General features: G+C 43.2%; 1 protein-coding gene across 1 annotated transcript; it reads left to right on the top strand.

The window, feature by feature from the left end:
* Positions 1-7: 7 nt before the first annotated feature.
* Positions 8-24,712, top strand: timm50 (translocase of inner mitochondrial membrane 50 homolog (S. cerevisiae)). The gene is made up of 11 exons (XM_033992892.3): positions 8-262; positions 1,951-2,131; positions 2,687-2,718; positions 12,267-12,288; positions 16,003-16,061; positions 16,723-16,842; positions 18,444-18,548; positions 20,506-20,604; positions 22,558-22,714; positions 22,802-22,908; positions 23,542-24,712. Exons 1-11 carry the CDS (start codon positions 68-70, stop codon positions 23,641-23,643), a joined length of 1,179 nt encoding a protein of 392 aa, XP_033848783.1. The 5' UTR covers positions 8-67; the 3' UTR covers positions 23,644-24,712.
* The last annotated feature ends 1,056 nt before the right edge of the window (positions 24,713-25,768 follow it).

Genomic DNA, 25,768 nt, shown 5'->3' with positions numbered 1-25,768 from the left:
CGGACCAATCGCCGCGCTTTGTTCTTTTCCACGTTTTGTAGTGCGCCCGGTCTGACCCTCAGTCAAGATGTCGGCGCTGTATCTCTTCCCCATGTGTGTCCGAGCGAGTCGGGGCTTCCTCCGGATCAGAACCGGCTCGGGTCCGGGTCCGGGCGCCGGGTCACCGACCTGGATTCGGGCTCTTTCCTCGGAGAAGTCCAGTAGCGGCGGATTAGCGCAGTCTATCCTTCAAGAACGGCTATTGCAAAAGCATGGAAGTGAGGTCAGTTAACACCGAGCTGTCAGTGTGGACAAAAATCTACAAATATACTGACTCTCCTGTCCGATCAGCTAGCTTCAGATAGATCGAGTATAATACTGACGGTGTGGAGCGAGTAGGTAGTACCGGTGCAAACACAGGCGGTTCAATGCTGAAGTATAAAACGAAAGAGTTTTTACAATGTCACGTACTGGTTTCGTTTTACAGTCAGTCGAGACAGTGTTCGTATATCGGTAGTGGATCATGATTATGGTTTTGAATAAAGCGACAATGCTGTATTTTTTTAATATTATAAAGCGTGTGTTTTTCCTGTATTATTATTATTTTATAGAACTACACATATTAATTTTGCGACCTAAGGAAAGCATTAGTTTGATTTTGGGAACAGACAGACCCACGTTGGAGTTAATTCATATTATTAGCAATAGCACACAAATGAATGTGCCTCACAATAAATTGTCTCTCGTTATGCAACTATGCCTATCCAATCTACAGCAATGCGTTAGGACTGTACCAACATGGCGATAAAGACAAGGTCAACGTGCTCTAAGGCGTGGACTCGCCTGTCATTATTTATTTAGCCAATGTTGTAAAAATGAATTGATCGCAATACAAAGCTACCAACAGCTATAACGTTTGCAACAAAGTTTATAAAATGTAAGAACTTTTTAATATATATATATATATATATATATATATATATATATATATATATATAATGTATATATGTTTATGATGTTTGTGTTAATAAGAAGGTTGTTAAAACATACTTTTGGTATCTTTTTTTTCCCTGAAAAACTATATAAAATAGGTAGTGAATTGAAAACATGATTTGAAATCAATGATTAAAAAAAAAAAAAAAATCAAATGATTTAAATCATGATTTAAATCGACTTGATTTAAATCAGCCAACCCTGTAGCACAATAGAAGTATGCATCGTTTTGAGTCGTGATACAAGCCCCTGAAACACAGCATTGTAGATCACTTGAGTGAAGACTGTGTGTTTCAGACTTTGCTGTGGATATGTACTTTGTCATGTAACAAAATGTTCCATCAGTGAATTACCATTCAGTCTTATTATGCATCATTCAAGTAGCCAATTGAGACGAGTGCAAGTAGCACGATGCATATTGTGATACACGGGATGGAAATAAGACTCTCGTTGCATAGCAGTTTGCTCCATTTCTGGTTTTACTATGAGTTTAATAAGACCCAACCTAGCTGATTACCGAAACACACTGTGGCTGATCAAGCTCATAGCAAAACCTGGAATGGATGAAAATGCTGTGCAATAGGAGTCTTATTTCCATCCTTGCAGGGTTTGAATAAGATTGCCCTTGCGTTCTCAAATAGAAGCAAGTGCAGTCAAAATGTAACTGAACTGCTGATGTGATTTAACCATTTTTCAGCACAGAACTTGTGGTTCAATCTTAAATTCATTTTATCGTGAGATTAGCGAATTGTTAAGCTGAGAGAACATGAAGCCACTGTTTTTATTTTTCAGGAACAGTGGCTTGAAACCTGGTTCCAGGAGACCTAGTTTGAGGCAACTTTTCTGTATCAAACCCCAAGTCTCCCCTGGTGTGCCGTGCAGTCTCCTGAAACCAAGTTCCAAGCCACAGAGGGGCTCCGTGTTCCCTCGGATTTCCACCCCAAATTGAAAGTCCATCTTCTTTGTCCCTGTTCTCAGGGGAAGCCCCCTCCTGACTCGGAAGGGACAGGGGAACCCCGGGATTCGGAGCAGAAACAACAGCAGGAAGGGGGTGACGAAAAGAAACGGAACGACAACACCGCCTACGCCAAGAAGATGGTGCTGAGACTGGCAGGGGTGCTGGGGGTGGGCACTGCTGTTGGCATGGTCTGTATATTCGGTAAGCATCCAGGAAACAAGACTCCTATTGCATAGCAGCTTCACCCATTCCAGGTTTTACTCCTGCAAGCTTGATTAGCCCCAGGACTTGCCTGACCTCAGATCCTCAGCTGATGCACTATCCTTGCACTGTGGCACTACTGCTATGTCACTGTAGATATAACTTGTTGCATCCTTATATTGTATTCAAGTAGTATTATTTGCATTTACTGTAAACTACACTGTATTCAAATATTAATCTTGCATTGTAACCCTGTACTGCCCTGTAACACCTGTAAGTCCTCTTGGATAAAGCCAAATAATAATAATAATAATAATAATAATAATAATAATAATAATAATAATAATAATAGGAAATAAGCGCAGGTGTGTCTGATCAAACTCATAACAAAACCAGAAATGGATCAAACTGCTTTGCAACGGGAGTCTCATTTCTGTCCCTGCACATGACGATATGAATCGTGTTGCCAGAAATACTAAAACAAACATTTATAGCGAAGACTAGCCTCGCTAGTTCTGCACATTGTTAATGATATTCTGTTTTTTTTTTTTCTAGGCAGCCATTCAGTAGACGAACAAGGAAATAAGGTACTTTTCATTTATTGTTTTAGTAAATTTTTAAAATGGTGATGACATCACAGCACGAGAGCATTGTGAACCCCAGCAGATAATATTCATATATAAAAAACAATCCTGGTAAAAAAGCTAACCCTAACGAGTTTCTATTGCTGTCTGGAGCGTGGCTGTATAACACTGTGAGCCTGTTCGAGACACATTGACACGAGGTGCGATCTCTTCTCAGGGCTTCAATAGCAACAAGTCTTGATGTTGTGTAGCTGGAGTGTGCGTGGGAGTCCCGTGTGAACCCCAGCACCGTGTCACATCAAAGCCTGAAGCCACGCTTCCCTTGGCTGCAGTTCTGTACCTGTGTGATCTTATGATTGCCATGCAGGGGACACGTTGAGGTGCGATCTCTTCTCACCACTTCAATAGTAACTGAGGGCACACTTCCTGACAGCTCTCAGGAATCAAATAGTAACGGCTTTCTGTTGATAATCGGGCTGCAAAAAGCAGTTTGTTAGCAACTGTCGGAAAGCCATTCCTCAAGGCGTTGTGAAGTGTGTCTGTGGTCAAGGGTTTTTATTTCAAGGTAGTTTTGCGTTGATATCAAGGATTCGAGCAATTTGTGGACTTGAAACGCTTGGAAGTGTGGAAAGGCTGTGTGCTACTTTTTTTTCTTCTTCAATATAACATTGCAGACATATCCTTTAAATGTGGAAGATAGATATTAGAGTTTGGGGAAGTTAAGTGAGCTGAAGTGACTGTATTCGTCTCTCATTAGGGCTTGAGTGTCTATTAAAGATTGCCCAGGAGCTTCAGCAGCAGTTGAAATACCCTTTAGCTGGCCTGTTAACTACATTTTGCATGTGTCTAACTTTGTGTACCTCTTTACGGCATGGCCCTAAAATCAGATTGGGGTGCAGCTCCCCCTCTTCCTGTAGACCTCTAGTGAAGGTGTCTGTTTTCCCAGCGCTGGGGAAGAGAAGGGAAGTGTGCCTTCCCAAAGTGAGACGAGCAGGAGATGGAAGAGAACTCGATCCCACGGGAAAGACACCAGGATCAAAGAGCACTCCGACTGCCCGTCATAAAAACTCCTTTCATTTCTGTGGGAAAGCATCAGCTACCGAAAGGACAGCGCGTCGTATAAACTCACCTGCTTCTTGAACGCTTTCTCAAGGGGGTGTGAAGCGTGCCAGGACAGCACAAGCCCGTACCTCGAGGTCTCTATACAGTACAGAGTGGCGGAGCAGAACTGATGTGTGTTGGGTTTTTTAGACGGGCTAGAACGCACTAGGTTTGTATCCCTTTTAAAATCTCGAAGATAAAACAGCACTTGATGTGTTTCTGCTACAGAGTCACTTTTACCAACAGCAAACATGAAGACTTAGCTGTCGAAGCTTCATTGTCTTGTGTTCTAAAGCTTGAAACGATCAAACACATGTCTGGGCTTTGTCTGGGAGAGTGCGGTCAGCCTTTATTTCTGTGTTTTTGACTATGCACCTTACTAATTGTTGAGCGCTAGACCTTTCTGTGATTTAACCAACAGAAAAGCAGCAAAAGAAATCAAACCAGGTAGCCTTCTGCAACAATAGCCTAGCTGTAGGTGTGAGCATGATGCTTAAAAATAATAACGTTTCAGAAAGATTGGAGAATCTACCCTGCCAGTAATGATACAGCATTGTAGGGTGGTGTATTTTAGTGTCAAATGCAACATGTGCTACCCTGCTGTCTACTTCCAGAACAGTCTTCGTTTCCAGTCGTGTAACCTTTGGTTATTTTTTTGTTCCAATCAGAAGGCAAGTTTTTACTTTACATGCATGTTAGTCCATTTTGAAATGTAGACCGATAAACAATAGAATATGTGAAGAAATACTAAAAGAATCTTAGTAAACTCCGCCACAAACGCTCTGACCTAAAAGTCTTTTTCAACGTACTTGCTGAATAAATGGAAAAAGACTTCTAGATGAAAGGTAAGGTATTGGTCTCTTGAAAAAGAAACGTTTGCCATTAAATTTATGAAGTTTCTTTTAGAGTTTCTATTGAAGACGCTGAGAGAGACTTCTAGTGGAAACGTTTGCCATTGAATTTACACTGAAGACACTGAGAAAGACTTCTAGTGGAAACGTTTGCCATTGAATTTACACTGAAGACACTGAGAAAGACTTCTAGTGGAAACGTTTGCCATTGAATTTACACTGAAGACACTGAGAAAGACTTCTAGTGGAAACGTTTGCCATTAAATTTACACTGAAGACACTGAGAAAGACTTCTAATGGAAACGTTTGCCATTGAATTTACACTGAAGACACTGAGAAAGACCTCTAGTGGAAACGTTTGCCATTGAATTTATGAAGTTTCTTTTAGAGTTTCTATTGAAGACGCTGAGAGAGACTTCTAGTGGAAACGTTTGCCATTGAATTTACACTGAAGACACTGAGAGACTTCTAGTGGAAACGTCTGTCATTGAATTTATTAAGTTTCTTTCAGTATTTCTATTGAAGACGCTGAGAAAGACTTCTAGTGGAAACGTTTGCCATTGAATTTACACTGAAGATACTGAGAAAGACTTCTAGTGGAAACGTTTCTCATTGAATTTATGAAGTTTCTTTTTAGCATTTCTAAATTCAGCACAAATGAACGTTTTAACAATTAAGGGTAATGGATTGGATTCATTGACACAAGGTGCGATCTCTTCTCAGGACTTCAATAGATGCTGTGTAGCTGGAGTGTACGTGGGAGTCCCGTGTGAACCCCAGCACTGTGTCACATCAAAGCCTGAAGCCACGCCTCCCTTGGCTGCAGTTCTGTACCTGTGTGATCTTATGATTGCCATGCAGTGTACACATTGATAGGAGGTGCGATCTCTTCTCACCACTTCAATGGTAACTAAAGCCACGCCTCCCTTGGCTGCAGTTCTGTACCTGTGTGATCTCATTGTCCTGCAGTGTTGGAATAGCTGTGATCAGTTCTCATGCCTTCTGGTGTCTCAGGAAGAAGTGTGCCAGAGGTGAGGATGAGACGTAAAACTGAGGTCCTATTGGAAGTGACTCTGCAACAGCAGCAGCAGAAGTTGATGCATAGTTCACCCCCTAGTCTCTGTAAGTCGTTTTGGATAAAAGCGTCTGCTAAATGACTCCATAACAAATAATGTGAATGAATCTCCTCTCTCTCCTCCTCCTCCTCCTCCTCTCGGCTCCAGTGCTGAGGTGAGAGATGCTCCCATGGTTTCAGGAGTGTGCCTGTGGTATCAGTCCCCCCCCCCCCCCCCCCCGTCCTGCTCATAAAGTTTTACTGGGGGAGTGCTTCAATCAGCTTTGATGTGCCAGCGCCTCTCTGTGTCTGCGCAGTACGAAATACGAACCCAGGACCCAGAACTGGATTGGAAGGTAAAAAGACAAGAGACTTGCCAGACACCTGCAAGGCTTGTCCTGCAGGGGGCGCTAGCTCGCTGACATCCGCTCTGGAGTGCCTGGGTGTGGAAGAGGAAGCTGATCGGAGGACGCCCTCTGAACCTCCAGTTCCCCCCGAGCAACTGTGTCAAGTCCTTCTGCAGTCTCACCGGAACCCAGGACCGCTCCGAGTCTCCTTTTTAGCGATTGTTTTTCATACCCAGGGTTTTCGATTCTGTCCTCCTTTTGAGATTGATTTTGTGTCTGCCGGTTTTACTGCTGTGCAGCCAGCTTGTCTGCAGCGTGATCTCCTGCTGCTGTCACCGTTTATCACAGGGCACACTTCCCCTCTGTGGAGTGTGTCTCAGGTGTGGAGCTGCACGGCACACGCTGGTAAAGAGGGAGGAGGAGGAGGAGGAGGAGGAGGAGGAGGAGGGAGGGAGGGAGGGGTGGGGTGGGGGATCAAAGGGATCTCTGACTGGCTGTTGTAGTTTTTTTCCATGTACTTAACGAAAACCTGACAAAAATTGGAAAACGGGACGCTTCGAAATCTAACATGAAATACTACTATGATGGCTTCCGGTAGACTTTTGCGATATCATTTTGTAGTTTTATTTGATTACCTGATGTGAAATAAAATATCTATGTTATGTTTATAGATAGATAGATAGATAGGTAGATATCTACATAGATTATAGAGAGAGAGAGAGTTTATTTATTTTATATTTTTTTTATTATCTCAATCCTAAAATTCTAGATGACGCAAAACTTTTGGCCACAGCTGTACATTGAAATATATTAATAGATTTAAAACTCAAATGACATTCATATATATTACAAAACCTCTCTTATCTGTATATATTAAATCTCACAGTCCTTGAAGTATGAAGACTTGGGAGGTCTACAGGCAGCTCTCGTGATCAAAGGGAAGTTTTAGTGGCTGTCATAAAAACTGAACTCCTTTCATTCCTGGACGGGAGGGGAGAGGTTGCAGGATGTCTCTGTGCTGCTTCACCATTGGCTCGTGCATTTACAGGATGTCTCTGTGCTGCTTCACCATTGGCTTGTGCATTCAGCCACACTGCTGTATATAGAAGGGCTGTGCTGTCTTGTGACAGTCCAGTTACAAGTCTCTGCATCCTCTGTGTGATCACGGCTATAGTTGAGTTTAGCTAGCCAGCTACTCCCAGCCTACCTCCCAACCCCTTTAATAACAATACTGCGGTATGTATGTAAATTGATCTCTATATAGATATAGATATATACACCACTGATACCTTAGTCAGCCCTGAAGCAGGCGACAGCTATGAAATGTGACCAGAACCGGAGATGGTCCAAATGCAAGCCAGGGTGAGATCCAGTTCAGGGCTGAATCAGAACTGAGATCAGGAGACGGGTGAGAGGTGATGGGTGGAGGAATGGGAGGTATATCAAAGGGGGCAGGGGTGCTTGCACAGGTAAAAGGGTCTGGTCTGGTTTCAATGGATTACAAACGCCCAGAGAGAACCGGACCCGCGCCCCACAGACACTTGGGCTGGAATCTTCTGAACCGGGTCGCACTGGGAATCTGTTACCATGCTCCGATTGGACCTGCTGAGCCCGGCGCTCATCCGGATCTTACAGAACCACTCCGGAGCCTCGCTTTCACCCTTACGGGATCGTACAATCCCGCGCAGGACCGCCATCCTGCTTTTTACTTTTGGCATCCGTACAGTTTCTTCTCCTAGAAATGGATTTTGTTTTGGGTTTTTTTTTTCACACTGGGATTTTACAAAACCGCTTTCCAGACCTTGCATTGGGATTCTATCAAAAGTGGCAGTGGATTACTCCAGACTCTGTCAGTCCTACTTCAACGCCTTGCTTTGTTTTCCTCGTGTGCTGGAATACTTATTTTTTGGGAAGGGGCTAATAAAAGAAACGCCTTGCATCTTCTTTCACTGCGACTGGTCGTCTAAACTCCCACCTGGCTTTAACTTCAGCACCGTGGCGATTCTTTTTCATTCTACCCTTTTTTTCTACGTGGATCCCGACGGGGGTGTGAAGGCAGTCGCTGTGCTTCTGTGGAAACCTTTCCTTGGGCTTGTTGGCTGGGCCTGGTTTCCTTAACAAAATGTTGCTGTGACTCGGAGTCCAGAGTCACACGTTTTGCTGGTAGGTGTGAAGTTGCGTCTTTCTTTCGAAAGCTTTTGTTTGGTTTCCCACACGAATCTGCCCCAAAGACCCCGTCCTTTTTGCCTTTAATCTCTGGGTTGTAAAGCTGCAGCATCCTAAACCCTCAGGTGTTCCCCTGCGTTCACCTGCGTGGAGCGAGGATCACAGAGGGGTGTGAAGTGTGCACAGCACAGTATGCAGCTTGAGCTGATTCACCACGCAGAGCTGCTTGGGTTTGTGATGATCGCTGCTTTTCTGAGACTCTGTGGAGGAGAACAGCGATCCACACAAACACCAGCAGCTGCTTCTTCACTCGTTTCACTGTTAATGGTAAATCAGCCCGATGTGTTTGCATAGCTTAGAGGTTATATATTATTTTAAAAATACTTGCTGTGGAGTTGCTGGCTCTTATGAACACACCTCGGTCAATGTTTATTCATTTCGGGATTCAGAGTGATCTGCTACGTTTTAGAGTCTATCCCAAGGATGGGGCTTTCATTTCGGCGTTTACCACTGCACAAATCTCAGGATGTGATTCTCCTAATACACATGTGGTCCAGTGGTTAAAGAAAAGGGCTTGTGACCAGGAGGTCCCCGGTTCAAATCCCACCTCAGCCTCTGACTCTGTGGGAACCTTGTGCAAGTCGCTTAACCTCCTTGTTCCCCCGTCCTTCAGATGAGACGTAAAACCGTCTCCTACTGTCGCCTTGTATAAAAGCTCCTGCTAAATGACTCATTAATAATCGTTCTGTAAAGGCCTTAAAACTGGGCTTTCGTGGGAATCGCATTTAGGATCAAAGAGGCGCTTTACTGCCAGCTGTATGAGGTGTGAAACTCCTGGAGCGGAGTCCAGGGGTGGAGAGGGAGAGGGAGAGGAGGGATGTCTTTGATACGAGAATGCATTTTATATACAGGGATGGAAATAAGGTTTTAATACAAGTTTGATCAGCCCCAGTGTGTCGAGGCAACAAGCTCAGGTGTGTCTTACTATTAAACTCCTAGTGAAACCAGGACTGGATCACACTGCTGTGCAACGGGAGTCTTATTTCCATCCCTGGTATATTCTGCTACTTAAGAAATAATGTGAGATTTATTCTTCTATTTTTGCTTCTTTCTAATTGTCTATTTCATTGTGAACTTATATATATATGCACACACACACACACACACACACACACACACACACACACACACACACACACACAGTGCTGCCTCGTATGTATTTGCTCGTATACAAATCCAGTATTGTGATGTGCCTCTTTGGAACTTGCAGCTGTTTTTATAATATATAGTTATATAATATATAAATATATTAATGTTTATAATATAAAATAGGGGACAGCAGTATGTGTTTTTAATGTTATCATCCTGTTTTACCACCAGGGGGTGTATTGAGTGCACTTTGGAAATTGATCCATAGATATTCTGGGAAGAAGGATTGTCAGGCAACTGTAGCGTGTGTGTGTGGGGGTGTGTGTGCGTGGTGCAGTGTTGCCAACCCCCCCCCCCCCCCCCCCCCAAAAAAAAAAAAAAATCCTCTAGATGAATGCAAGAAACCCTTTAGAATTGCCCCGAATACTACGAGGGGGAAAATAATATTTAGTACGGGGGCTCAGGTTCCTGTTCTTCTACCTGTAAACTTAAACAGTCAGGCTGGTGGAGTGTTCAGTATACACGGAGGGTATTGAGAGGCACTGAAACCCAGCTTTAAACAGTCCCGGAAGCACGTCACGTGAAGTCATATTGCAGCAGATTCCTGGTAGTTACAGAGCCCTTGTACCGACTATAACAGTTTTCAGCAATTAACCAGCGCATGCAGTTATCAGTAACATGTACAGAGTGATGATGTATTCTGTGTAAGTGCATAAAACTGTGAGGCACACAGGATGTGCAATTCACAGGAATCTACAGCAGGGGCATTTCTATAGGAAATGTGCGTCACTGTTCTAAAGTTAACAGCATTATGCAATGATCATGCATGCAGTTCAGTGGAGTGGAGTGCACTGTACTTGTGTAATTCTTAACCCTGCCGGTAATATTGTATTGGCACACCATGGCGACATTGTAAAAATCTGTAAATGTAGTTGTTTCTTAATTTTCCAGAATATATATATATATATATATATATATATATATATATATATATATATATATATATATATATATATATATATATATATATATATATATATATATAATAGATATTTATTTATTTATTTCTTAGCAGACGCCCTTATCCAGGGCGACTTACAATTGTTACAAGATATCACATTATTTTTTTCATACAGTTACCCATTTATACAGTTGGGTTTTTACTGGAGCAATCTAGGTAAAGTACCTTGCTCAAGGGTACAGCAGCAGTGTCCCCCACCTGGGATCAAACCCACGACCCTCCGGTCAAGAGACCAGAGACCTACTGGCTGGCACAACACTTAAAACTGAATGAATTTCCTCTGCAACAAGTGATCTTATACTGGGCAGTCAAAGCAAAATATAACATCTGGAGAGATTCTGGAGAGATTCTGTAGAAATCTGCGGTCACAGCTGCCAACCGGCATGATGTCACAGCTCAACCGCCATCTTGGTACAGGAAGGCCTCGGGACATTATCAGTAAATCTGAGGGAACAAAATGAGGGTGAAACTTAAAAACGTAGCTTTTTCTACATTTTTTTCTATTTTTTATTTCTTGCCTCCAGATTGACCTGAGCAGAAACGTACGCGCTGTGTCATTCATTAGATGATGTCATATTCCTCTTTGTCCACAAGAGGGTGTAGTTGCTACAGCACAAAACTTGAGCCGTGATGCTGGGCTATGTAAGTTTGAGGTCTGCAGTTTAATGTAATGTGTGTATTTCGCCACAAGAGTGAGTAAGGGGTCGTTTACGACTAGTTTTGCAATTTTATTTATTTATTTTATTGTTCTTTTCCTAAAGTTTTAGGGTTGCAAGGCTACGTACAAGCTAAAATAAAGTGATTATCCAAACTGTTTTAAAATAAATTAATTTGAAATATATATATATATATATAAATAAGTTGGCCTAGGATATTGACAAATGCACTTCGGTCTGTGTGTGTGTGACGGACATTGTGTAAAAATGTAAAATACACTGGAGCCGAGAAAATATTGAATTAATATTGAACTAATACAGAAAAAAAAACGTATAGAATCAAGTAAACTGTTTGTTAAAGATGCATGATCTTAATGTAAATATATAATTACACAACTAAAAAACACCAAAAAAAAAACACTGCAGTGTGTGTGGTGTCGTCTTATCTAGTGAAACAAACCATGCACAGCCAAGAGCAGCAGAATTGTGATGTCATGTGCCACTATGACCACTGGAGGGAGCAGTGAGACCAGGTTGAACGCGACTCTCCCTGTAGTGTTGTGTATCGGGCAGAACACACTATGCAGTCGCTAGCCGCCCTGCAGTTCATAGAGTTTCATATTAAAGAACAAGACGCTTAAGCTTCACTTTCAGTAATTACTGTATAGAGTAGCTCCTGTTCAAGCGTGCCTGAATAATTATTTGGGAATCGGTCCCAAATGGAAAGTGAGATTTGAAAAAATAGCCGGTGTGGTCAATTGGTACTGGCGCTTGCTGATATAAAAGCACATCTTGGCAGATCTAGCCTGAATTGCATATATCTATGGCAGCCAAGTAGAACTGAAAATCTCCTTAGCGAAAGGTTCCCACGCTCAGGCAGGACTGCACCGTGTGTGTGTGTTTCGGGGTCCCGTCCCGGTCCCTTCTGGCTATCCCTATTCAGTCCTGACACCCCCAGCTGTGTGTGGGACTTGCTGAAAGGCAGATGCCTCGGACTGTTCATCTGTTTGCAGATGAATCTGACTTGTAATTGGAGTGGCATTGTGCTCTGCTGCTGAGGAACAAGTGAACACAGCTTGTGGGGAAATATAACAAAAATGAACAGGAAAAAAATTATAATCACTCTCCCACACTTAACCACCAGACTGACCCCTCTCTCTCTCTCTCTCTCTCTCTCTCTCTCTCTCTCTCTCTCTCTCTCTGCAGATTCCAGATGAGTTTGATCAAGGTAAGTTAGTTTTTTATGATATTATTATTACATTATAGTGCACGCTCTCTATTTCACTCTTTGACTGATGTGTCAGAAAACAGTGGAATACTAAAAAACAGAGACTCTGAAGGACAGCTACTGTCCACCGAGAATGAATCAAATCAGGGAAACTACCTCATTGTGAATTACAGAAGGGAGCGTTGGACTAATATTGTTTTGTTTACGAATTCATTAGTAATACCCCAAAAAGTGCAATTCAGTGGGTTTAATTTAAAGCATGCTGACCTGGCCCCTAATCTACCCCTTATCCCTTTGATCTGGACGTGCTGGACTATATGTTCATATTGCAGCTCTCCCCAAACATGTGCTTTAAGTGTACAAGCCTAACCCCGCCCAATATTATTATTATTATTATTATTATTATTATTATTATTATTATTATTAAAACGAGCATTCCTTATAACAGTTGCCTCCTCTCTCTTTCTTCTTCTCCTTCTACTCTTCCTTCTCCTCCCCCTCTTCTCCTTCTACTCTTCCATCTTTTTCTTCTCTCTCTTTCTTCTCTTCTCCTCTTCCTCCTCTCCCCCCTCTTTCTTTCTTCTCCTTCTCCTCTCTTTCTCCTTTTCCTCCTCCTCTCCCCCTCCCTCTTTCTCTCTCCCTCGTTCTCTCTTTCTTCTTCTTCTCCTTCTCCTTCTCCTCCTCCTCCTCTCTCTCTCTTCTGACCTCATGACTCCGAGGCCTCTGTGAAGAGGAATAGAGCTGTCCTGCCCAACACTGGTACACTAATACCATTTAATACTGTAATGAAGTCTAATGAGGACCTTAGGGGCCGGGGTAAAACGACCAATCCCCACGGGAGGGGGAGAGCAATGCAAGTCTCTGTCACTGTGGAGCAGCAGAGCAGAGCGGATGCTTTACCCCTATGCTCCCTAAGCAGCCGGCAGATTTCTGCAGATCGCATGGGAAAGTTAAACCGCGTTTAGCAGCACGGGTCCCTAAGGGAAGAGATGAGTGACCGGGGGCAGATCACACTCGCTAAATGACTAACAGTATTTGTAAATGATTGTAGGGGGGCTGCCAGCAGGTGGAGGGGAGAGAGGATGAGGGTGCAAGCACCTCAGGGCTCCATTCCCACGCTTTTAGCGGCTGTGCTTTTAATTAGTTTTTTTTTTTTCATTGTTATCAGTGCTGAACGCTGCGTGAAATTAATTCAGTGGCAGAAGATGTCCGTGTGGAGGGTTAGACAGGACTGTATCAAATATATCACATCAAGTATATCAGCAAGCATGAGTGGTTTTTCTGATTTATTTTTATTTTTTTTTGGTGTGAATTAAGGTTGGTTTTCCAGGTGATTTTCAAAATTTAACAAAACTTAACGATTAGAAAATTAACCCAAGCACACCTCGTTTTTAAATCTCTCTCCTGTCTTTCTCCAAAAATGTTGTTAAAAAAAAAAAAACTGAAAACCCTTTGATTTAGCACCCTCTCTCTCCTTCCTGTCTTTCTCCAAAAGTTTAGTAAAAAGCTAAAATAATTGTTTAAACCATTTCACATTAAGTGCTGTCTTTCTTTCTTTCTTTCTTTCATACAATGGTCTTATTATGCTCTCCTGTTGTCCTTCTGCCTTTCTTTTCCTCCCTCCCTCTCTCCCTTTCTTTTTTGACCGTAGCATTACAATACTGTAAGTGTGGTTCCTTCCTCCCTTCTGGTCCCCTATTTACCTTCTGCTCTCTCTTTCTCTTTTTCTCTCTCTCTCTCTCTCTCTCTCTCTCTCTCTCTCTCTCTCTCTGTCTCTCTCCCTCTCTCTGTCTCACATTGCCTGCAGTTTCCAGAGCCCCCGGTCCGTGTGGAGTCCAGCGGACAGTTTGTCAGCCTTTTGAGATGCTGTTTATTTAAGCAGGGCGGTCGATACAATGAAGGGGTGGGGGGGAGGTTACAAAGGAGCTATTCTTTCTGACTGAGGAAGGCATATGCTGGCTGCGTGCACCAAATGTCATTATTAGTCAATTCTCTGCTTCTTTCTTTCTTTCTTTTCTCTTTGGGTGTGTGTGTGTCTCTTCAAAGACAATGCAACCCCACCCTTTTCTTTCTGTTACTTTCTCTGCTGCGATTGAGAATGTTTAACTTGATCTCCTGCTTGGGCTCCTCTGTAGTGGTAAGAGGGTTAATAATGAATTGAATCGATTTTAGTTAATATGGTGAGTTTTGTTAACCCCTCACTAATGAGTCGCACAAGAAGTGCTGCCCAGTGACTTGCAGGAAACAAACGCAAAAGCAACAAAATAAATTTGATTCTCTCGTTATCTTTCAACGACAGCAGCGTTCAGAGCTCTTTTTTTTTAATTTAAATTTGCCCGCCATCTTTATACAACTTGAACAGGGTGTGTGGATTTTTTTTTTTTTTTTTTTTTTTGCACGATAAGATGCGTCTTATTAAACTTGTAGTAAAACCAGGAACGAGGATGAAACTGTTACACAAGGGGAGTCTTATGTTTTAAACCTTATACCCAAAGAATAAAAACAAAACAGCCTTTGCTGCAAATGGAAACATTTTCTGTAAAAATCGAAATGGCATTTTGTTAATCTGCAGGGTGAAGGCGGCAGGTTGGTTTGCTGGCTGTATCAGCGTGGCTTTCTAGACACCCCAAATCCCTCTGCTTGTAATCGGATGATCAATTGTCTCCCTGGGGCTGCTAAATCAGAACTGGCTCCTCGCTTTCCATCGGCTGGCAGTCCCTCCCTCTCTTCTGTATTAGCATGACAAACAGCGATGTGTGGAGGGCAGGGAGCAGGCTGGCGTGGGCTCGCACACTCACGGGCCGATTTTATAGCATCTTGGGGATTAGAATAGCCACAGACGGGGAAATGGTAGCGCTCCCCAAATCCCCGGGGGACGACGTTTAGCGGGACACGGTCACAGTCGCACGCTCCCAGCAAAACCTGGTGCCTCTCCAAAAGAAATACATAAAAAATCTGGCTTGATCTCTGGGGAAGATTAAACAGTGATTGAACATTGTTGGAAGGGTCTGGTTGATGGGAGGGAGGGAGGGAGGGCTGGTTGTGTGTTGGTTGTTTAGGCAGTAAGATTTCATATCAGGTTTTTTTGGGGCAGGGTGACTTATTAAAAACTGTTTTATGATAACTGAGATCTTTGTGGTTTTGATGGGGGAATTTTGAGGTGTGTCGATTCGTCGTATGTCGATGAATCGCGAAATTTTCTTTACGTGATGTCCTGTTTTATCAGTGACCATTTGATCTTCTTGTGCATCAGACATGATCATCCCATGTAACGTGAAACCTATCATACCGCGATGTTTTGTTACATTAGTATATTCCCTAATGATGATATTAAGCGAAACGTTTTACCGCGTTTTGATCCAAAATGCTGTTGCTGAATGCTGTGCGAGACATTTAAATACAGACGTCAATAAATATAAATAGACAGCAAAGATGACTGAATACTAAATCAAGCCTACTTGTTCTTCGTTACAAAGGTTTATGTACTGGAGTCTTTTTTGACAGAGTTACAGAGCAGTGTTGGGGGGGCAAGCATGGTTTTTTGTGTCCAGTCTCTTATTTGAGTGATTTGGACAGTGCTGGTATTTTATCCCTGTGTAAAGACTCCTAGTGGCGGACAGACGCTGTGCTCTGAACGTGAACGAAGCTGCTGTGAGCTGGCCCAGGTCATTAGCTTGTTTTTCCAATTTTTGTGTTTGTGTTTTCTCCCCACAGACCCCCCAGTGCTGCAGCAATTACGGAGAACGTATCAGTATTTTAAAGACTACAGACAAGTGAGTGACTCTGCGATGTTTCTTTAGCTGGATGGAAAGAGAGATGTATTCAAGTTGTGTGTGTGTGTGTGTTTGTGTGTGTGTATATAATCATGCCTTTCATGTAGCACAATAGCCTCTTGGAGCGCTTCACAATCATGAGAACTGGGAGAGTCAGTGGTGGAGGTCTGCCAGTTCATGCTACTGTCTAAGAAATTATATTGCAGGGAATGAAACAAGACTCCCATTGTAAGGCAGTTTCACCCATTCCAGGTTTTACTTTGAACTTGTGGTAGGGCAGCAGTGTGGAGTAGTGGTTAGGGCTCTGGACTCTTGACCGGAGGGTCATGGGTTCAATCCCAGGTGGGGGACACTGCTGCTGTACCCTTCAGCAAGGTACTTTACCTAGATTGCTCCAGTAAAAACCCAACTGTATAAATTGGTAATTGTATGTAAAAATAATGTGATATCTTGTAACAATTGTAAGTCGCCCTGAATAAGGTCGTCTGCTAAGAAAGAAATAAATAAATAAATAAATAAATAAATAATAACAACAACAACAACAAGCTTGGTTGTGTCTTCTTAAAGTTCTAGTAAAACCAGGAATGGATCAAACTGTTAAGCAGTGGGAGCCGTTCCTGAGGTGGGACAGAAATGGAGTTACTTTCTTTTTTTGGTGCAGATGATCATTGAGCCGACGAGCCCCAAGCTCCTCCCAGATGTGCTCAAGGAGCCGTACTACCAGCCACCCTACACCCTGGTGCTGGAGCTCACAGACGTGCTGCTGCACCCAGAGTGGTCGGTGAGTCCAGCTGAGAGAGACACACACACACACACAATCGCATATACAAACAGAGTCACATACTCTCACACACACATCAAAGTGAGACCTCATAATAACAATGAGATAATATTAAAGAACACACATTTTTTAAAAAGTGTGAAAGCGGTCGATTTTATATAGAGAGGTGGTTCTTCTTTAGTGGAAGTCCTAACATAGGACCCCCTCCCCTACCCCTCCTTCGATGCTGTCTAGCCTGCCATCTGTATGCGGGACCTCCAGGCTGCACCACCTGTCTCCTGTCCTCCCCTTTGATGTGCTTCACCTGCCCAGGTGTGTCCTGTCCTGACAGGTGTGCACTGGAGACAGGTAACCTGACACCCCCTCCCTCCACCCATCCACCTGCACAGCTCTGATTTCCTCTGAGATTGAGGGTACAGTGTCTGGGAGAATTTCACCCCTTTGTTTCCATGTTGTGGTTTTTTTTTTTTTTATATATATATTTGGTACAGCTATGGCCAAAAATTTTGCATCACCCTGTAGAATTAACAAATTTTGCTTGATAAAGTCAAATGAAACCTGCTGAAATCATGTTACATTAACATATTGAATTACACACCGCTTTGGAGTTTTCCCCCTCATATACTTAACGAAAACCTGGCAAATATTGATAAAATGTGACATTTTTAAATCCGACATGAAATACTCTACAACTATTGTGGCTTCAGAAAGACTTGCAAGATCATTTTGTAGCTTCTTTGATTACACGATTGTAACAGGGCGAGGTGCCCTGTGCATTGTCTTGTTTATTTATTTTTTAGATCGGGGTCTCCCCCTCCGCCCCGGTGCAGATTGTTTTGTGTTTGTTTATTTTTATGTCGATTGTTTTGTTTAGCGTGGACGGGTAGCCCCATCCACAACATGATTAATAAACCCGTGCAGATTGTGGCCGAGGGGTAATAGGATGATTTACTAATTAGTTAAACCCCTCGGCCATGATATAAAAAGCCTGCAGCTCTCGGCACTCGAGGTGGGTGTGAGAGAGGAGAGAGCGAGCAGAGAGAGAGAAACTGTATTTAAAAAAGACAAAGGATCAGTGAAGGCTATTGCCCAGCCTGACCGTGTTATTTTGTGTTCGAGAGTTATTTTTGTTTACCCTTTTATTTTGCTCTGTGAGCAAGTGTTTTTTGTTTAAATATTTATTTTATTTTTGTGATTTAAAAATAAAAAGACGCGCAGCGTCACTTACTTTAAAAAAATAAATAAAAAAATAAATAAACAAAACAATGTACGGGGCACCTTGCCCTGTTACAATGATGTTAAATAAAAAATAAAAAATATATATATATATATATATATTTTTTTTTTTTAATTGTCTAAATCCTAAAATTTCTAGGGGATGCAAAACATGTGGCCATAGCTGTACATCAGAGATGGAAATAAGACTCCTATTGCACAGCAGTTTCACCCATTCCAGGTTTTACTACGAGCTTGATCAGCCCCAGCGTGTCTAGGGAACAAGCTCAGGTGTGTCTTATTAAACTCCTAGTAAAACCAGGAATGGATCACACTGCTATGCAATGGGAGTCTTATTTCCATTCCTGTACCTTATTTCCCTGCAGTTGGTCACAGGCTGGCGTTTCAAGAAGAGGCCGGGCATCGAGTATTTATTTCAGCAGCTGGCTCCTCTGTACGAGATCGTCATCTTCACAGCTGAGACTGGCATGGTGAGTGAGTGATGAAGGGAGGGTGTGTGTATGTGTGTGTGTGTGTGTGTGTGTGTGTGTGCGCGCCCACTGGCTATTGACTTGCACTAAAAGCTGTCGCCCAGTGCTTTCATCAGTATAACCAAACAAGCCAATGCAGTGGAATGTCTTCTCCTTTCTCAGAAATGGAAATAAGACTCCTATTGCACAGCAGTTTCACCCATTCCAGGTTTTAATACAAGCTTGATTAGTCACTGTCAAGCTCAGCTGTGTGTGTGTCTCATTAAAATTATATTAAAACCAGGACTGGATCAAACCGCTGTGCAACGGGAGTCTTATTTCCTTCCATGTTCCCAAAAAGAAAACTCTGACAAGGGTAGGGTGTATTTTAAGCAGCAGTGAATGTTCATACTGGTTTTCCACCAGAAGGGATTTGGTGTCAATAAATCCATTTAGTGGTATATTGACATTCTTAATAACATTACTACACACATTAAAAAAAAACAAAAAACAAAAACAAAACCATACAGGTTTATACTTGTAAGTTGATGGCTGTATTAAAATATTGATGCTCAATTTTGTTTTTAGCTAAGGTGATTTAAAAACAGAGGTGTGGCAGTGGTGGGGGGGATATCTGAGTTCAGAAAGAAAAATACAGATTTTTTTTTTTTTTTTTTTTGAACCCTTCAAACACCCCCCTCTGCTCTCAGAACTGCTGCTGGAGCCGCATGTTGACTTTGCCGTGATGCTGGGGGTGTGTGTGTGTGTCTGGTATGGAGTCCCTGAGAGATCGGGTCAGTGTGTGTGGAAGTGTGCTTCTCATTTCCATCACAATGCAGATGTTTTTGCCGCGTGCTGACAGACGTAAACAAACACGGAGCACTTAAACACTAAACATTTTTTTTTTTTTTTTTTTAAACGGTAAACAAAAGCAGCTCTAGCTCAACTTTGCTCAGACTTGAGTGCCTTTGAGTGGAAGTGTGTGCATGTGCGTGTGCGCGCGCGTGTGTGTGTGTGCAACTATTCTGCAGCCTTGCTTCAGAAATCACACAATGATATGCAATTAGAACAGGAAGCTAGAAACTATATGAACATAATTTAGATATTTTATTTAATATTGTGTAATAAAAAACTACAAAAATGATTTTATTTATTTATTGCCTTTTATAGAGCGCTTTTTATACAAAAGTATCGCAAAGCACTGTACAGTACAGTATACTTTTCTACTGGAAGTCTTTCTTAACGTCAATCAATAATTCAGTGTAATCTGCTCAGTTGTGTTCTTTTAGAATTCTGAAGAGCTTTTTTCCAGCTGTGCAGATTGTCCTGCAAAACAAAGCGAATCTGATACTCTGAAACAAACGCTGCAAAGACCCATGCAAACTCAGAGAGGGTCTGTCTGAATCGTGGCCGGTGCCTCTGAGTTTATCAGGCTTGAGGGACCCTCCCCAGTGCACTCGGACAATGGATCTCTCCAGCCGTAGGGAGTGTGCCACCCATTACAACGTCTATACAAACCCCCCCAGTTATAGCATAGTGGCACACAGCAGTGGGTCTCTTAATTAAGGGGGTATTCATTGAAGCCATCAATAACAGCCAGAGGCTAACGTCTGCTCGCTGACACAGAGACACACACGCAGAGATGCAGACACACTCTCAAAAGACTCAGAACAAATGTTTTCAGATCAAACCTGCTTCTTGTCTTTTAACACTCACTGGCCCCTCCTGTTGTTTTTTTTTTTTAAAGTTTTTTTTTCCAATCATATCCTATCTGGTTTGAGTATTAAAATGACCAAAAAATAAAAATCGACTTTTTTTTTTTTTTAAACCCGCTGTATGCTGTTGTAAATAAATATCTTGTTTTTAGTTTTGTTTTCAAAATTTGTAAAAACTTTCTCTATGTTCTCTATACAAACGACAGGAGGCCATCTCAGCTTGCCTGCTTGCAATTTTTTTTTAAATCTCTCTTTTCTTGCAGACCGCCTTCCCCCTGATAGACAGCATCGACCCACACGGCTTCGTCATGTACCGGCTGTTCCGAGACGCAACACGCTACGTGGATGGACACCACATCAAGGTACACGCCCCCCTGACAACACTGAAGTGCTGTCCTATCAAATCTCTAACCGTCATTGATCTCTGAACTTCATAAAGTTTATTTTGATATTTCTAGGTGTAGTTTGTTACAACAGGGATGGAAATAAGACTTCTATTGCGTAGCACTTTAACCCATTCCAGGCTTCAACTTTTGAGTTGGTCCTGTCTTGTAATCTAAGCACCTGTTTCCTATATCCCCTCCCTCTCTTCCCTCCTTTCTTTCATACAATGGTCTTATTATGCTCTCTTGTTGTCCTTCTGCCTTTCTTTTCCTCCCTCCCTCTCTCCCTTTCTCTTTCTTTCTTTTTCTTTTTTGACCGTAGCATTACAATACTGTAAGTGTGGTTCTTCTGGTCCCCTATTTACCTTCTGCCTTTCTATCTCTCACTCCCTCCCTCACCTTCCATCTGCCGCAGAGTAAGCAGCAGGATTCCTGTGTCAATGCGAGCGGGACGGGGGGGAGAGGGGCTGTGTTATGGGTGTCTCCCCCTGAAAGGGACAGTACCCTAGGCTTTCCCTTCTGTCTCCGCTGTGGTTCTTGCTCTGCTCTGCTATCTTCCCCCCTCCCCCCCAAGTGAATTGCAAAGCAAGGGAGTGGAAGTGGGGGGGTCACGGCTGGCTGCTCTGTGGGTTTGTGTAATTTTAGACCAGCTGTGCAGCTCTCTGGAGGCTGTTCCCTGACGCGATTTCATTAGACAGCTTTTCCTTTTTAATTTATTTCTTTGCTTTGCTTCATTATCCGTCAGGCGTTAACTAATCCAAGCAGTAGACGAGTGTTTCAAGCACTACTGTGTACGTGTTAATGAAATGCATTAATGAAGCGTTACAGGGATGGGAGTAAGACTCCTATTGCACAGCAGTTTGCCCATTCCGAGTTTTACTACAAGCTTGATTAGCCACAAGGGTGCACAGGTAACAAACTCAGGTGTGTGTCTTAAATAACTACTTGAGATTTGTTCATTTGAGAGCAGTTATTTTTAGATCATTAAAGTAGATCCTACAGACCATGTTGGGTTCCATTTAATTTCTTAAACCTTTAAATATTTAATAGCCCTATTAAATTATCAGCAAGATAATTCACTCCTTTATGATTCATGCTTAAAATGGCATATTTTACAAAACGAAAGTTTCAACATTTTTGTGCATGAGAAAAATACAACAGGTGCAAATCTTAATTGAAGAAAATCTGACTAATAAGCAGCTGGCAGATCACAGACTAAAGGAACATACAGATATGCGAGAGGGATTGGCATGCAGTGTCTCTGAAACTTGAAAGATGAGACACACACACACACACACACACACACACATCCCAACACATGCCCGCCCGCACGCACACACACACACACACACGTATGCAGGCACGAGAGTTGGTGGGGGGGGGGGGGGTTGTGATGTAAATCTAAATGTAAATAAAGCTGTGGTCCCCTTCTCTCTCCCTGGGGAGCGTTTGAAATGATCTGATGCCTCTAATGAAGAGCGAGCAGATGTCTGTAATTTTATTTCGGGTTTCGGAGTGTCACGATGTCGCTGGTTCCCACGCCCTTGCACACGCTTGTTGATGCACCTCTGCGAACGGGACAGGACGGGATGGGATGGGGAGGGGGTGATACTGACCCTTCCAAAGCTTTTAGCGTCCTGGGCCATCTGCCACACACTGTCAGACATTATCAAAGACTGCAGAGAGAGAGACAGACAGACAGCTCTTACTGGTAGTGGGCAGTATCAGGGTGTTTGTAATTAATTGTGTGTGCGCGTTTGTAATTGTGTGTAAGCGTGTGCATTTGTAATTTCTGTGTGTGTTTTTTTTTTATTTATTTTTTTACATTTTTAAACTATGTAACTTATAGTTCTACCTTCCCCTTTACATTTTTTTTTTTTAAATCTGAAGTCAAATTCATTTTTTTTTTTGTGTGTTTTATTCTGTATGCAGGATGTGTCCTGTCTGAACAGGGACTCCTCCAAGGTGGTTGTGGTGGACTGCAAGAAGGAGGCGTTCAGTCTGCAGCCCTTCAACGGGCTTGCGTTGCAGAAATGGGACGGGAGCTCGGAGGACAGGACTCTGTACGACCTGGCAGCCTTCCTCAAGAGTGAGTATCGGACAGGCAGGCTTTCTTTTCTCCCTGTCGTCTGTCTGTCTTTCTAACCTGCCCCCTCTCTCCCCCTTCCTGCCTCAGCGATCGCTCTCAGTGGGGTGGATGATGTGCGCTCGGTGCTGGAGAACTACGCCCTGGAAGACGATCCTATCGAGGCTTTCAAACGCAGACAGGCCCAGCTTGCCCAGGTGAGAGAGAGCGAGAGAGAGAGAGAGAGAGACTCTCTGCACAGGGAGTCCCATAGAGACTATACACTGACACACAGAGCACTGCACAGGGAGTCCCATAGAGACACTGACACAGTACACACTGAGAACCCTGTTCAGGGGAACCTTATTTTTATTAATTTAAATTTGTTAACTGGGGGAATACCTGCCTGTTGAGCTGCACACCACATGCGCATTGAGAGAAACGTTTGCCATTGAAACGATGTTAAGTTTCTCAGTGTTTGGTGGCTGCCTCTTATCAAGTTGAGAGTGTGTTCCATTCTCTTGCACTCTTGCTGTGTCCCTCATACGAAGAGTGCAAGAGAACGAAACACACTCAACACGATCGTAGGGAGACATACACGACACTTAGAAACACATAAGTCATTTAAATCTATAAATTAAAAAAAAAAAACAATGACAAGCTGATATTGACATGTGTAATCTACTGAGGTAGACCCTGTTGTGATTTAAAAGTTTCAAATGCTTTGTGGTTGACACTCTGAGAGTGAGAGCTCTACACAGGCTCAAATAGGGACTCCTGACTGTTTTACTAGCTGAGGGTGATGTGTTGACCCTGTCCCGTGTGTAACTGGGGTGCGTTTCCCTGCACAGGAGGAGCAGAGCAGAGTTTCGGAACTCAGCCAGCAGAAGCAGCAGGGCCTGTCCCTGGGCTCCATCGTGGGACGCTTGTGGGGCAGAAGCAAGCAGCAGTGACCTCACTGCAGCACACCGACCAACCACAGACCTCCTTACTGAGCAGCCAGCTAACCAGCCAACCGGCCGCCGCGGGGACAAAGAAGCAAGTACGGAAGGAAGGAGGCAGGCTGAGGGCTGCTCCTGCTGTCCAATCGGGTCCCAGCCCAGTGGTGATGTCACAATAGGTGTGGGAGGGGCTCCGGGAGGCAGATGTTTTATCTTCATGATTTTTTTTTTTTTTTTTTTTTTTTTTTTTTTGTTCCTCTAAGCCAGGGGTCGCCCACCCTGGTCCTGGAGAGCCCCTATCCAGCAGGTTTTCTAGGTGTCTTTACATCATCAGATCTTGACCTAATTAAGACAATAATTGGTTCAATTAGTAACTGAGAGATTGGTTGAAACGAAAACCAGCAACCACAATAGCTCTCCAGGACCAGGGTAGGGGACCCCTGGTCTAAGCAGTATCCCTGTCGTGTTTTTTTTTCTTTCCAAACTGACCTCCCGTTGCAAAGCAGTTTGAGACTTCGAGTGATCCTGGAATGGGTGACACTTCTACACAATAGGAGTCTTATTCCCACCCCTGCTTGCATGCACGCACGCACACTCACACACACACACACACACACACAGCTGTTAATGTGATCACCCTCAGTGTTACAGGCAAGAAGCTCAGTGGCGTCTTCGAACTGCTTTGCAACGGAAGTCTTTTCTTTGACCCAAATTCAGGGATCAGGCTCCACTAAGCTAGTAACAAACAGGGTCCCCTGCACTCTGAAAATAAAATCTGTCTTCGGTGGATTGTCCTATTTGTAAAACAACTGTAATGTTAGCGTACAATATGTGATATAATACAGTTTAATACAATACGGTACAATAAACTGAGAATCGAAAATGCAAGTCTTTCTCTTCCCCCACCAAGCCCCCTCGATAGGGATACTGCCCTGTGAAATGCTTTTTATTATCAAGTCTCAATAGGGGCAGGGATATCACGTGCATAGTTCTTTATGTTTTACAAACTTTGCTATTTTGTATTTTGTATTTATTTAGAGTAGTCGATGGTAATAAAAATAAATAGTGATATTGTACTGAAGCCTGCAAACGTTCTGGACTCTTTCATTCTCTCTCTCACGATAATACATCTCTGGATTTCAGTTTGTACAATGCTTTCCTTGCAGTGGCTGTGCGTTGTAGAATTGCCATTGTTTGTAAAGTGTGTTTTGGGGGGGGGGGGGGCTGAAATTCTCTTCCCACAGTCTGTAAAGAAAGGGAACTGAAGCTGGGGGGGTTTGTTAGGAAGGAAACTGGGTTACGTGTCCTCCACTTCATACCAACTCGGAAATGCTGCTTTCTTTTTCCCACGTGAGTCAAACCTCCTGAATGCCGTTTCTCAAAATCCTGCACATCCATTAGTTTAGCCTGAGACCCTCTGACTGTGACACCCAACCTGCCCTTTCACTGTACTGTTATTGCTGGTTTATTCTTTCCATTCCTTCCAGCCCCTCGGCTCTATGCCGCATCCCAGTAAAACACTCAGCCAGCCAGTGGTGTATGGGATTCAAACCAAGCTTGATCTCCTGGCTTACAGTCCCTGAGCTTTAACCACTAGGCTACACCACCTCAGTCAGTCAGCTAGCTGGCTGTGTATGGGATTCAAACCAGTCCTGTAGCTTTCCCAAGTAGAACACACCCCTCAATCAGTAAATCAGCCAGCGAAGGAGTTGTGAAATCTTCATTGGAGCCTTCATCCCAGACCGTCGTTGTCAATGTGCTAGCCATGTATGGGACTCAAACTCCTGGCTCCCAGTCCCTCAACCCTAACCATTATGCTACACTGCCTCCCTCCTTCTGGAATGCTGTAATCCCTGCTCCGGGATGTTGTAATCGTTTTAGAAAGAAATCCCGTTCGGGAAGCAGGTTCCAGAGGTGTCAACGTATGGAAGTGCTTTTCGTCACTTCCCCTCTCTCGTAATTCCATGATTGTATTCAGCCGGGCAGGAGCGGTCACAGCGCTGTGTGAGAGTTGAGAATGGTTTTGGGGGAGGGTTGGAGAAAGCGCTGAGATTTGTTTGATTGATTTATGACACATTCTCCAAGCCTTTACAATGCTCCTTAAGGAGTCCCGCGGGGGCCGCTGAGGTCTTGCCTC

The sequence above is a fragment of the Acipenser ruthenus genome, chromosome 30, assembly GCF_902713425.1.
Source record: "Acipenser ruthenus chromosome 30, fAciRut3.2 maternal haplotype, whole genome shotgun sequence".
Classification (NCBI taxonomy): Eukaryota; Metazoa; Chordata; class Actinopteri; order Acipenseriformes; family Acipenseridae; genus Acipenser; species Acipenser ruthenus.
Note: the sequence above shows the minus strand (reverse complement) of the source record. Positions and strands in the feature narration are given on the sequence as shown.

What these genes read in the sequence shown, in the direction of transcription:
- timm50 (XM_033992892.3), top strand. Translation starts at nt 68, where the DNA reads ATGTCGGCGCTGTATCTCTTCCCCATGTGTGTCCGAGCGAGTCGGGGC. An exon ending in TCACAGCTGAGACTGGCATG is followed by an intron (nt 18,549 to 20,505) that starts GTGAGTGAGTGA and finishes CTTTTCTTGCAG; the next exon opens with ACCGCCTTCCCCCTGATAGA. An exon ending in TGGATGGACACCACATCAAG is followed by an intron (nt 20,605 to 22,557) that starts GTACACGCCCCC and finishes TTCTGTATGCAG; the next exon opens with GATGTGTCCTGTCTGAACAG.